Raw genomic sequence first — 13,271 nt, 5'->3', positions numbered from 1 at the left:
CTAAGAGATGTCATTCTTTAGGGTTTCCGGACGACGCGTTTGCGTCATCCCAGGTACAGAAGTCTGTACCTGCTGTGACCTCAGCAGTTCTGCCTGTTGAGAGCCTTGCTTACTAAGCAAGGCTACCTTCTCCTTAGCCTCGTTATTTTCATGTTGTATGAACTTGGCAATTACTGAACGGAGGGCATCTCTGTCTGAACCAGACAGCATGGCCAGGATGGCATCATTTGCAACGGAAGGAACATATTCATTCGACCGCACTCCTTTCTATATGTCTTTCAGAAAGGGGTCACTATCACGCACAAAGTGATGCGTATTTCCATTATCATATGACATGTCTTTTTTAGACGATATAACTGTGATCTTTGGACGGACTACAAATAGCTACCAGGTGTAACGGGCACTGCCGACTTGTACTGCTTCAGTACAAGTCCACTTCGTACTGCCTCAGTGCGAGCGGTGCCTCACGTCACTTAAAGTGCACTAGTACGTGCAGAGGAAGACTCTCTTTGAAACACCTGCTTTAAAGAGGATTAATTAAAAACTGTATAAATATAATTAAGTTCTTCTGTCTATCTACTTAATACTAACTTAATAATAAACTAATATAAAACATGTATTAAAAGTCGTTATCTATCTTTCTCTTTGCGCGCGTCCAGCGCTGACTGGACCGCGGAGAAGTAGACATTATGGTCTATCAATCAATAAGCTTTTAGAATATACCATGTAAAGTAATATTCTCTAAATATTATTTACCATTTAAATAATATATTAATCAACAACCTTTAAGTGTTAATTTCATGTAACGATACGTCTAATTGCATAAATGAAATCCAATATGGAAACATTGGAACTATTAAGTGAAAATTCATATAGATATTAATTTTGTACTTCTTTTTTTATTTTCTCTTCTTGGAGAAATTAATTGTTATCCCTATGAGATGATACTTATGTAACGGCACACCCCGTTACACTGGCGCTACTATAATGGTGCACTCTTTCCGGATCAAATTTAAGGAAGAGCCGGCTTTATACAGTTCCGTGCAACCCGGATCTTCACTCCAATGCCTGCTGCTCTACCGCTCTTGGGCCTTCTTCGAGCTCGAGCAACGAGGACTCGACTTTTGTGCAAATCATGTCTAGTACTCGATTATTTTGGGAGCTTATAGCGAGATAAGTTTTATTTACCATACACAAGATGTTGACTCGTCATTTTTATAAAGAGTTCTTTCTCTTAGCACAGACCGTAAAGGACGACGGTGAATTGATATGAAACAAACGAGACAAGCGGCCGATAGAAAACGACTGTATCTTATTTAGGAAGTAATCTCCTCCTTACCCTATGGCAGTCACATGTGTTGCGACGACAAGAAAGAACTCATCCTCGAAGGGCTTTCATTCGCCGATTTGAACTCCAGCCCGCATTCTGGGGAAGAGCGATGCACCTAATTCGCACCGTACTGTTCGTCGCAGCAGCGTTCGTCGCTATTGCGGATTGCAAATCGTTTAAAGGTACAGATCTCGACGAGAGTTCGCAACAAGCGACGAATGCAAATCTGCCGAACGAAATCGAGGAAAGGCGCGGGCGCGGGGGTGGAGGCGGCAAAGGAAGAGGCAGAGGCACCAGAGGAGGCGGAGAGGCATACCGGGCGAATGGTATTGGGATGTTTACTCCATTCATGTATTCGAGTGAAACTCCCCACCTTGATCGAGAAAGAGATCGGTTTTATAGGCATATGTTCGCCAAGTATATAAAGATGAAGAAAGATAATCAAGCAGCCTAATAATTCCTTCGCCGATAGCTGCAATGCCGAGACCATGAGGGCTGGCTCTATAATATTTCTATATATATTATTAATATCGGTTGAACTTGATGGCATTAGTTGTATTAATTTTACTCGGATATGACACTTATCGCTGAGCTAGATAATTTCGGCCTTAAGCTTACCATACCACACGTTATGTAATTGGTGGGACTTGTGTATTACAATGATACAGTGGATTAGCAAGTAGTTCACCCGTGTCCGAGACTGGTCGATAAAATCCATTCCTATAAACTTTCACTGGGTTCCACATATTTTCCTTTCTAAAAAGACGGATGATATTTAGCCTCAAAAGGCTAAAGTGATCCGCGTTTTGTACCTAAACAAGGACAAGCACTACAAATAGGCTGGCCGCCACCATTTTGCTGCAAAACATTTTAATTCGAAATTGTGTTGAAACAATTGGCCACTTCCAAACCAAGGTACATTCATTTTCTATCCGCCGCTTTTTTCCTTTGTTTCATAGTCGTCTTTACGGTCTGTGCATTTCTTTGCAAGAGCTCTAGAAAGAAAAGGCTAGTCCAATTTCCTGCAAGACTTGTCGTCATTTTGTAAAGCATGCCCTATCTCGCTCCAAACCCCTGATCTAAAATAATCGAGCACTTGCACAAAAGTAGGCTCGACTTGTGTTTTTTTTTTCTGTTAAGCTCGTAAAAGGTACAAAAGGGGGAGGGCGGCGCAACTGCGGAGTCGCACGTAATTGTATAAAGCCAGCACGCACTCGCGCCGATCCGAGTTTAATCTTGGCCTGCGCTTCCTCAAAGTTAATTTAATAAAAAAGTAGTTGTCTTCTAACGCTAATAGAAGCGAGGGCTCATCTCGAACGACTTTCATTTGCTGATTTAAACTCTAGCCCGCATTCTGTGGAAGAGCTATGCACCTAATTCGCTCCGTATTGATCGTCGTCGCAGCGTTAGTCGCAATTTCGGAGGGCAAATCGATTCGAGGTACGGATTACGGCGAGAATTTACAGCAAGGGACGGATGCGAATATGGCGAACACAATCGAGGATAGGAGAAGCGGCGGAATAGGTCGAGAACCATACCGGGCGACTGGGATTGGTATCTTAACTCCATTCATGTACTCGAGTGATACTCCCAACCTTGATCGAAAAAGAGAGCACTTTGCGAGGAAAGTGCACGCCGCGTATATGAAGATGCAGAAAGATAATCAAGCAGTTTAACATGGCCTTTGTCGATAGCTACAATGACGAGAGGCTGTCCTGCTATAGTATTTTGTACATTATTATAAATTGTACCCCAATCTCATTAGAGAACGGTTGGTCGTTCGCTCCTGNACTGCCTCAGTGCGAGCGGTGCCTCACGTCACTTAAAGTGCACTAGTACGTGCAGAGGAAGACTCTCTTTGAAACACCTGCTTTAAAGAGGATTAATTAAAAACTGTATAAATATAATTAAGTTCTTCTGTCTATCTACTTAATACTAACTTAATAATAAACTAATATAAAACATGTATTAAAAGTCGTTATCTATCTTTCTCTTTGCGCGCGTCCAGCGCTGACTGGACCGCGGAGAAGTAGACATTATGGTCTATCAATCAATAAGCTTTTAGAATATACCATGTAAAGTAATATTCTCTAAATATTATCTACCATTTAAATAATATATTAATCAACAACCTTTAAGTGTTAATTTCATGTAACGATACGTCTTATTGCATAAATGAAATCCAATATGGAAACATTGGAACTATTAAGTGAAAATTCATATAGATATTAATTTTGTACTTCTTTTTTTATTTTCTCTTCTAGGAGAAATTAATTGTTATCCTTATGAGATGATACTTATGTAACGGCACACCCCGTTACACTGGCGCTACTATAATGGTGCACTCTTTCCGGATCAAATTTAAGGAAGAGCCGGCTTTATACAGTTCCGTGCAACCCGGATCTTCACTCCAATGCCTGCTGCTCTACCGCTCTTGGGCCTTCTTCGAGCTCGAGCAACGAGGACTCGACTTTTGTGCAAATCATGTCTAGTACTCGATTATTTTGGGAGCTTATAGCGAGATAAGTTTTATTTACCATGCACAAGATGTTGACTCGTCATTTTTATAAAGAGTTCTTTCTCTTAGCACAGACCATTAAGGACGACGGTGAATTGATATGAAACAAACGAGACAAGCGGCCGATAGAAAACGACTGTATCTTGGTTAGGAAGTAATCTCCTCCTTACCCTATGGCAGTCACATGTGTTGCGACGACAAGAAAGAACTCATCCTCGAAGTGCTTTCATTCGCCGATTTGAACTCCAGCCCGCATTCTGGGGAAGAGCGATGCACCTAATTCGCACCGTACTGTTCGTCGCAGCAGCGTTCGTCGCTATTGCGGATTGCAAATCGTTTAAAGGTACAGATCTCGACGAGAGTTCGCAACAAGCGACGAATGCAAATCTGCCGATCGAAATCGAGGAAAGGCGCGGGCGCGGGGGTGGAGGCGGCAAAGGAAGAGGCACCAGAGGAGGCAGAGAGGCATACCGGGCGAATGGTATTGGGATGTTTACTCCATTCATGTATTCGAGTGAAACTCCCCACCTTGATCGAGAAAGAGATCGGTTTTATAGGCATATGTTCGCCAAGTATGTGAAGATGAAGAAAGATAATCAAGCAGCCTAATAAATCCTTCGCCGATAGCTGCAATGCCGAGACCATGAGGGCTGGCTCTATAATATTTCTATATATATTATTAATATCGGTTGAACTTGATGGCATTAGTTGTATTAATTTTACTCGGATATGACACTTATCGCTGAGCTAGATAATTTCGGCCTTAAGCTTACCATACCACACGTTATGTAATTGGTGGGACTTGTGTATTACAATGATACAGTGGATTAGCAAGTAGTTTACCCGTGTCCGAGACTGGTCGATTAAATCCATTCCTATAAGCTTTCACTGGGTTCCACATATTTTCCTTTCTAAAAAGACGGATGATATTTGGCCTCAAAAGGCTAAAGTGATCCGCGTTTTGTACCTAAACAAGGACAAGCACTACAAATAGGCTGGCCGCCACCATTTTGCTGCAAAACATTTTAATTTCGAAATTGTGTTGAAACAAAGTGGCCACTTCCAAACCAAGGTACATTCATTTTCTATCCGCCGCTTTTCTCCTTTGTTTCATAGTCGTCTTTACGGTCTGTGCATTTCTTTGCAAGAGCTCTAGAAAGAAAAGGCTAGTCCAATTTCCTGCAAGACTTGTCGTCATTTTGTAAAGCATGCCCTATCTCGCTTCAAACCCCTGATCTAAAATAATCGAGCACTTGCACAAAAGTAGGCTCGACTTGTGTTTTTTTTTTCTGTTAAGCTCGTAAAAGGTACAAAAGGGGGAGGGCGGCGCAACTGCGGAGTCGCACGTAATTGTATAAAGCCAGCACGCACTCGCGCCGATCCGAGTTTAATCTTGGCCTGCGCTTCCTCAAAGTTAATTTTATAAAAAGTAGTTGTCTCCTAACGCTAATAGAAGCGAGGGCTCATCCTCGAACGACTTTCATTTGCCGATTTAAACTATACCCCGCATTCTGTGGAAGAGCTATGCACCTAATTCGCTCCGTATTGATCGTCGTCGCAGCGTTAGTCGCAATTTCGGAGGGCAAATCGATTCGAGGTACGGATTACGGCGAGAATTTACAGCAAGGGACGGATGCGAATATGGCGAACACAATCGAGGATAGGAGAAGCGGCGGAATAGGTCGAGAACCATACCGGGCGACTGGGATTGGTATCTTAACTCCATTCATGTACTCGAGTGATACTCCCAACCTTGATCGAAAAAGAGAGCACTTTGCGAGGAAAGTGCACGCCGCGTATATGAAGATGCAGAAAGATAATCAAGCAGTTTAACATGGCCTTTGTCGATAGCTACAATGACGAGAGGCTGTCCTGCTATAGTATTTTGTACATTATTATAAATTGTACCCCAATCTCATTAGAGAACGGTTGGTCGTTCGCTCCTGGCTTTGTTCTCATATTTTTTGCATTGAGTGGCATTAATCGCTTGCTTTAGCCACTTTAGAATCTGCACAGGAAACCAGCGCTGAACAGCAAAAGTAATCTGAACAGGACATGGCAATTGCAGTAATATTTAAAAGGCGGGCATCCGTGCTTATTATCCTTAAACTTTACGGTGTTTCATCTCTGATGGCTAGTATACTTAAACTATAATGAGTATTTCAAGATCATATCGCCGTGAATGTATCGATAGAATTTGTCGGTACCTTTTTGTTTCGGTCTTCACGACCCTTGCTATCGCCCTTTTAATTTTTGAATTGAAGTTTCAACTTAAACAACACGCAAAAAAATAGAGAGCATGTATTCGATATTAAAAATTTCGTCGATAGAAGGATGTTTCCGATTAAATTAGCACGGCTGTGTAAGCGGAGACATCTAGACAAACGATTCCATGCTGACATACTGCGTGTTGATTTTAGCGACCGCAACTTTTAATGACCAGGTCCCGTTCAGAAAAGCAACGAAATAAGTTGCTTTGTGACTGCAAATCTTTAGTAGAAAAGTTAGCTCTGTTTTGCAAGACGGCGATTGTTTCAAAATCTCAATCTCAATATGAGTATTACTCCATCTTAAACAAAACAAAGAACAGATTGAAGATATCCAAAGGAGCTTTTAACCTGTCCTAAAGCTGATAGGCCAACTTACTTTTTTGCACGAGGCTTACTTGTAACGGGCAAAAGTTGTCCTATGTTACACAAACCCGTGAATTACACTTTATGTGATTAAAGGGATTGTGTAATGGGGCACGCATCGGTTAGAGAACCGTTGTTGTGGAACATTAACTTTATGGGTAAAATACCCTTTTATCTAATTTTAAAATAGTGACTTAAATCCCATTTATTATGGGAAACAAATGTGGTCGCCGCCAGATATAAATCTGGTGGCCAAAATCTATTTGAAATTAGCTAGCGTAAGGTTTTAGATCAAATTATAAAATATAGTGCAGTTGCGCTTTTGATCTTAACGCGTTAAGTGCCTTTCTAAGGCTTGCGCGTTGATCTGTAAGTGATAGAAGTCTTTCTGAGGTTTATACTCTTGGGCAATAATTGCAACTTGGTTCTACGAACCCCGAATCCCTTGAATTAGAATTCATTAAGCTTTAATAGCTTGTACGACTTCCTGAGTTGTAAAACCAAAATTTTATAGAACTGAGAGATTGTCGGAGTCTAAAAGTCTTCCCCTAAAGTTTAGGAGCGAGGTAGCTCCGCTACAGCTGGTAGCACTCGTAGTCAATCTACGCCTGAGTCTTTGCAAGACTAAATCTTCATGAAAATAGAAGAGGTTTCAGAATTGTCAGAAGCGCAACGCGCCGCTTTTGACAAGCTCAAAACCTTATTTGGGCTTGAGCACGTGAAAATTGTAATCTCCCAGGGACCAGAGGTCCTGCATGCAAGGCTTGAAGCCTTCATGCGGTACGAAGCCCCCTGCTCGGTCAGGTACAGATCCACTTAGCGGTATCCATGCCAACCCGGTACATCTCTGTACCTGACTCAGAGCCGAGGGCTCTGAGTGCCCTCTAACTGTAAATGTGAAGACATTTGTGGGAAAAGAGGGAGAAAATATCCCGTTTTGATCTAAGCAGATGGAAATGTCCATTGATTCCACCTTGTTCATACATAACGGCAAAAGGTGGCCATGGCTATGTCCAAACTTGGAGGTAGAGCCATGGAGCGGGCACTATCGTGCAGCACGTCCATATATGACGCTTTTCCCTCATGGGATTCGCTAAAACAGCAAATGACCAGCATGTTTGCACCGCCTGATCAGGCTTTTCGCATGCGAGCACGGCTCCTAGCGACTCGACAGGAACCCTAGGGGACTTTGTCCAGAAGTTGAGAACTCTCATTGCACTATGCATCAAGACCCGGTGCAAGAAGCAATTGTAGTAACCATCTTTATGGGGGTCTCAATGAGGGCGTTGCCCGGAAGGAGATAATCCGATCTAATCCTGCTACTTTCGAAGCATTTGCCATAGCGCTACGCGCTTAATATAACGTTAAGTCTGCTCGCGTTAGCACTCCTGATTGGCAAACAAGCTCTTCAGCACATGGGTACCGTCTAATAGACCGGAACCCATGGATCTTAGCCTCGTTGAGGAAGGAGAAGAGGCTTTTCAAGCTGTGGAACACCATAAGACCATCTGCAGATGTTATATGTGCGGAAGCACGAAACATTTACGTCCGGCCTCCCCCCTACGAAATTCGCGTAAAGCTTGAAAGAGCACCAATTCCGACCTATACCTAAAATCTGGTACGGTGCGGGAAAACGTGGATACCCAGTAGGTACGATGCGCCCTACTGGGGAAGACCTAGGCTCTGTTAAACCTCTAGGAGGTGAGAATAAACAGAACCTAGCCCCAATTAGCTCGTGCTTAATGGCACTGGGCGGAGTACAAGCTTGGCTTGCTAGTCGCTCAAGCGACTGTAAAGGGCTTTGATAAGTCGTGGTCAATTTTAATTGACTCAGGAGCGTCTTGCAATTATGCTCGACGCCTTTCCCTTGAAGGAAGTCATCAATACATTGAGGCGCTTAAAGCGCATGAAGGTGATACAATCACTGTTTGCTTAGCGACTGGGACTCGGGTCACTGTTCCCAAAGTTCCATTGAACTTAGGTATAAAGTTTCTCCCGACTTTGACAGTATGTAACGCTGTCTCATCCTTGATTTGGATTCATGATATGATCTCATCTTTAGTATGGCCTGGTTAGAACACCATGAGCCATGGATCGATTGGAGGCCTAAGACCTTAGGCGCCACGCGCAATGTTCCTAGCAAAGTTTTGGACAGTCATGAACCCACCTTTGCTAGGCAACAAAAGCGCTATTGGCGCGGATCATTGAATGAGTATGTCAGTGTTTTAGACATCGGTATGTCTGAGTTAATAAACTCTAATGTTAAAAACATTTATTCTGAGCCCGACTCCGCAGAAAAAAGTGGAACGGCACGTACTCTACCGAGTGACACTCGTTGTAATAACGATTCACTGAATGCTGAAAGCACGCTGATTCTTGCCATCGCCCTTTGGAAAGGGAGTCCTCTTGCTGGGCATCTTCGCACCAGCAAGGACCCTGGCATAGCAGCGAGCCATCATATGGCCACGCTTGCCGCATTTATAACAGACAACATCTGCATTGCCCAACTTCATTGGAATGGCATCTGATCACTCGGCCGACGGCTATACCAAGCTGTCGCCTAGGCACTGTTGTAGGGTTGCTCCTCAACTAAGGCAATTGCATTGCCTCCTCCATCGTCGACGGCACGTTTCTGAAAAAGGCCTGTCCCGATGGGCCAAGCCGTAGTCCGTTTATAAACACGAGCACTTTAATGTGCGCAAGAATCGGACCTCGGTAATGGACTCCAACAGCGAGCGCATCTCCTGCACATACTCTTGAAGGGACCGATTCGCCTGTCGCGCTCCAAAGAAGCGCGTCTGAAGCAACACTTCGTTGCATGGCGGCTGGTACATGGCGCGAATTATTGTCGTAAAGATGGCCCATGTAGGGAACGCCTTAACGGCCGCCTAAACGGCCGCCATAAGAGCCGAGTAAGCCCACTCTGAGGCCTTACCGCGCAGGTCCGACATGGCGTACGACACCATTCAGCTGTTGTCCTCAATGAGCTGCACGACACCGCATTGCTCCACGGCTAACAGCCAGTGGACAATAGTGTGCGCTGCAGTTCCATCGAACTTGGGCGGGTCCATCTGAATGGACCTCGGCTGATGCAACCGGGCAGAGAGCATCTCAGCAATTCTGTTGATAGCCTCGCTCCGAGCCTGCTCATGCCTCAGCTCATCCTGAGTCTGAGTGACGGACGTCGCAGCATGGCCCTGTGCCTCGGACGCGGCCCTCCGCTGTCCGAGCACAAATGCCTCAAACTGCTCCAACTGAGCAACATGTTGCTCAGGAGGACTACCCAGGAGCCTGGCCATGGATTGTTTACCAAGTTCCTGCACCAAGTGCCCTGCCACCTAACGATGATGTTCGGAGAGGTGGTCGAGACGTGCTCAATCGTGAGGCCCATCCTCACGTACACACGCAGAGATGCGGGTCGTGGGAAGGATTTCATGTGCTCCCAAGTGTAGGCGGGCACGTCGTAATGCGGCCACGCTCTACTTAGACACACACCCTAGCCCAGCGAGGAAGCGGTTTAACCAGCTTCCCTTGCGTGCAGTGAGGTAGTTGTGGTGGGCGCGTTAGCGACCTCACCCAACTCACTAAGAACTCTAGTGAAGTGTCGTGACGGAAGCGGTAACCCGGCTCCTCATGCGCACCTACTAAGTAGAAAGTAGTTTTCAGACTGATTTATATTTAATCGCATCAAATATAAATACCTATTTTTACCAATCAAAATTTTCATCTCTTATGATAACACTAGTATGTATTGCCAGCATATCTTTCTAAATATCTCGCATAACGGATAACGCTAGGCGTCATCCCTCCTAATGTCAATGCACCTATGTGCATCACATACACAAGGGTTGGTCACAAATGTGAACCACACCCGAGTACTGGGTCTAATTACTTTATCTAAGTAATTGACCATCCCCTTAAGTACACCAAGCGCACTTAACGGGGACTGTATAGCATTAGGGAAACTTAGCCCGGTACACCATCTGTAGCGGGGCTACCTCGCTCCTAAAGTCAGAGGAAGACTTTCAGATTCCGAGAGTCACTAAGTTCTATTAAAATTTTAATGGGTTTAACAACTTAAGGAGTCGTACAAGCCATTAAAGCTTAATGAATTCTAGTAAAATGGATTCAAGGGTTCGTAGAATTAAGTGGCAATTATGCCCAAAAGTTTATATCTTAGAAAGGCTTCTATATCTTACAGATCAATGCGCAAGCATTAGAAAGGCACTTGACGCTAGAAGATCAAAATCGCAACTGCACTATATTTAATAATTTGATCTAAAACCTAACCCTAGCTATTTTCAAATAGATTTTGGCCGCCAGATTTATATCTGGCGGCGACCACATTTGTTACCTATAGTAAATGGGATTTAAGTAAGTAACTATTTTAGAATAGGATAAAAGGGTATTTAACCCAAAAAGTAAATTTACCACAACAACGGCTCTCCAACCGATGTGTGCCCCAATACACCGTCCCCCATCAGACTGTTGACACCAAATGACAACATTTGCATTGTTTCCTCTTTGAGGTTGGAACCTAAATAGCTAACCGTTCAGTTGTGTTCTTCTTTCCTTTGTCGCATGACGATCAAGCGTGAGTCACAGACTCTTAGCACCTTCCTCGACGATGAGGGCATGGTAGACTTTAAAAGTCACTCTCCATCAGAGGAGGAGGAGGAAGAGCGTCGTTCTCTCACGCCTTCTCCTCCGGATGAACGTCGGCGGGCCCCGCTTCCGTTACCAGAACGTGGTGCCGCTGGTGTCTTAAGTGCATTGAGCAGGACACCGGACCCTGAGTCCAATATCATTACGAATCCACTCGATGAAGAGCAAGAGCGGATAATCCTCATGGAGAAAAGACTTCGTCGTCGGGCTACCGCGATAGCGAAAGCTAAAGCCCATAGTGAATATAGATTTACCCGCTTGGTGTGGACGAGCGTCTCAAAGAGATAGCGGATCACAGCTTGGGCACCTGGATCTCCGGTGACCCGGCGAGGACGCCGGAGGAGATCACTGCCCGCGACGCTCTTCATGTGCAACACCTTACGCCAAAGGTTACGACGCGAAGCCAGTATCTGACGCGTTTACGTGATCAAGCCCGTGGGGTTTCGGTGACCTCCATGAGGGAAAATTCGATCATTTTGTTTCCGAACGAAACAAGGAGTGAAAACGAAGTCTCATTTGAGAACTGGGTCCACCGGGCCCGCCGACTTCGTAATATTTGGAATATCAGAGATTCTGCGGATAGGGGTATATTAGTTTGGAGCGGAAGCTTTGCTTCGATTTAGCCATGCTTAAAGCCAAAGTCCAGTTACGTTCGGCATTTATGCCACAAAACGAAGAAAGACCTAGCCGATATACAGTGCTTCGGTTGACCGTACAAACATGGATCCATGCCGCACTGAGCCTACAGATCCCCTTATCCCACGTTTAGTGGTGGGTAGCGTGGTTGACGCTAGTTGACCCTGAGCTTGGCGCTCAAAAACGTCAACGGCGTATGGGCAATCTTGTTGAAGAGATACCTCGAACTCCCAAAAGTTTTTAAAGAAGACGGGTACCCTTGCCACTTCACCAGATACTGGCATTGACCCTTACGACGACGTCGCTTTAGAAATTTCTCCACATGAAACTGAACGTTACCCGCGCATCAAGCAGCGCGGGCGGCAGACGAACTTTCGGCGGAAGCATTTGATGCTCTACGACACGAGGTGCAACTTCTTCGTGAGGTCCTTGCTCGGGTTGAGAGCTCTTTTGAGGCGGTTCGGGACCGTCTTTCAACGCTGGAGCGTGAGTAGCCTCGCTTGGAGGGCCAGCTGGACATCCTGGTGATGATGCAGCAATCTGCGGCACGACCGCCTGTCTCTGCGCAAGCGCCTTCAAGTCCACGGGGGGAGGGTCCCGATATGGCTTAAGCAAGCCGACGTAGAATGCTGGATGTGCACGCAGCTTGCTAGGAAGGTTCAGCGCGTAAGCTAGGCCCTTCTTGGCCACGACCGTAAATGGTCCATTGAAGCGCGGGCTCAATTTGGTCTTGAAGACCTTGGAAACCAAGTTGGTAGGTAGATTTTAACCGTGTAGTAAAACTCGGTCTCCGACCACATAAGAATTAATACAGCTTCTGCCGTTGGCATCTGCTTGTTCTGTTTATTTGTCTTGGCTATCAGCCATCGTATCTCTTACATGTCTTCAGACACTAAATCGCGTCGCGAGAAACTCGCTTACTTGTTTCCGAACGGTAACAGGGCAGATATCAGCAAGCCTATCGGCTAATTCTCCCCCACCAAGCCCTGAACCACGCAGTGGATATCGTTTTTATGGAACGCGTAGGTGCGTTTACATAGAACGGAGTATAGCCTGTAGAGGCATGTACAGCGTTATTCAACGAAAACTCCACCTTTGGGAGCATTGAGCTCCAGCGCTTTGGTGTCTGAGTACACACGCTGCGTAATACGTCTTCAATGACGCGATTGACACGTTCAGTTTGACCGTCGGTCTGTGGATGGTCCGCAGTAGACATATTTAATCTGGTGCCAAGCACTCGGAAATTGATTTCCAGAATTTACACGTGAAACGGGGGTCCCGATCAAAGAAAATTGCCTCTGTCAAACCATGTTGTCGAAACACGCGATCGACAAAAAGCTTAGCTCAGCTGCCGGTGGCTGTGCGAATGCACAGGCAGCGCCGAAGGTCCACCACTCGAATAGCCAAGTGGATTGAGACACGAATGTACGCCTAGCGGGCGACATTCAAGGAAGATACCGGTTGTCCAAAAGGGACAACACGATGATCC

At 45.2% G+C, this 13,271-nt stretch overlaps 4 protein-coding genes across 4 annotated transcripts; all 4 read left to right on the top strand.

The window, feature by feature from the left end:
* Positions 1-1,439: 1,439 nt before the first annotated feature.
* Positions 1,440-1,784, top strand: CCR75_002865 (uncharacterized protein; the record flags this gene model as incomplete). The annotated part of the gene is made up of 1 exon (XM_067960962.1): positions 1,440-1,784. The coding sequence occupies one exon, from the start codon at positions 1,440-1,442 to the stop codon at positions 1,782-1,784; it is 345 nt and encodes a 114-aa protein (XP_067818684.1).
* Positions 1,785-2,697: 913 nt separating this feature from the next.
* CCR75_002866 (uncharacterized protein) lies at positions 2,698-3,006 on the top strand (the record flags this gene model as incomplete). Its single annotated transcript, XM_067960963.1, has 1 exon — positions 2,698-3,006. One exon carries the CDS (start codon positions 2,698-2,700, stop codon positions 3,004-3,006), a length of 309 nt encoding a protein of 102 aa, XP_067818832.1.
* Positions 3,007-4,118: 1,112 nt separating this feature from the next.
* CCR75_002867 (uncharacterized protein) lies at positions 4,119-4,457 on the top strand (the record flags this gene model as incomplete). Its single annotated transcript, XM_067960964.1, has 1 exon — positions 4,119-4,457. One exon carries the CDS (start codon positions 4,119-4,121, stop codon positions 4,455-4,457), a length of 339 nt encoding a protein of 112 aa, XP_067818682.1.
* Positions 4,458-5,372: 915 nt separating this feature from the next.
* CCR75_002868 (uncharacterized protein) lies at positions 5,373-5,681 on the top strand (the record flags this gene model as incomplete). The annotated part of the gene is made up of 1 exon (XM_067960965.1): positions 5,373-5,681. One exon carries the CDS (start codon positions 5,373-5,375, stop codon positions 5,679-5,681), a length of 309 nt encoding a protein of 102 aa, XP_067818678.1.
* Between the last annotated feature and the right edge of the window lie 7,590 nt (positions 5,682-13,271).

This window comes from Bremia lactucae, linkage group LG10 (assembly GCF_004359215.1).
Source record: "Bremia lactucae strain SF5 linkage group LG10, whole genome shotgun sequence".
In the NCBI taxonomy this organism is placed as follows: domain Eukaryota; phylum Oomycota; class Peronosporomycetes; order Peronosporales; family Peronosporaceae; genus Bremia; species Bremia lactucae.
This window is presented reverse-complemented; position numbering and strand designations above follow the sequence as displayed.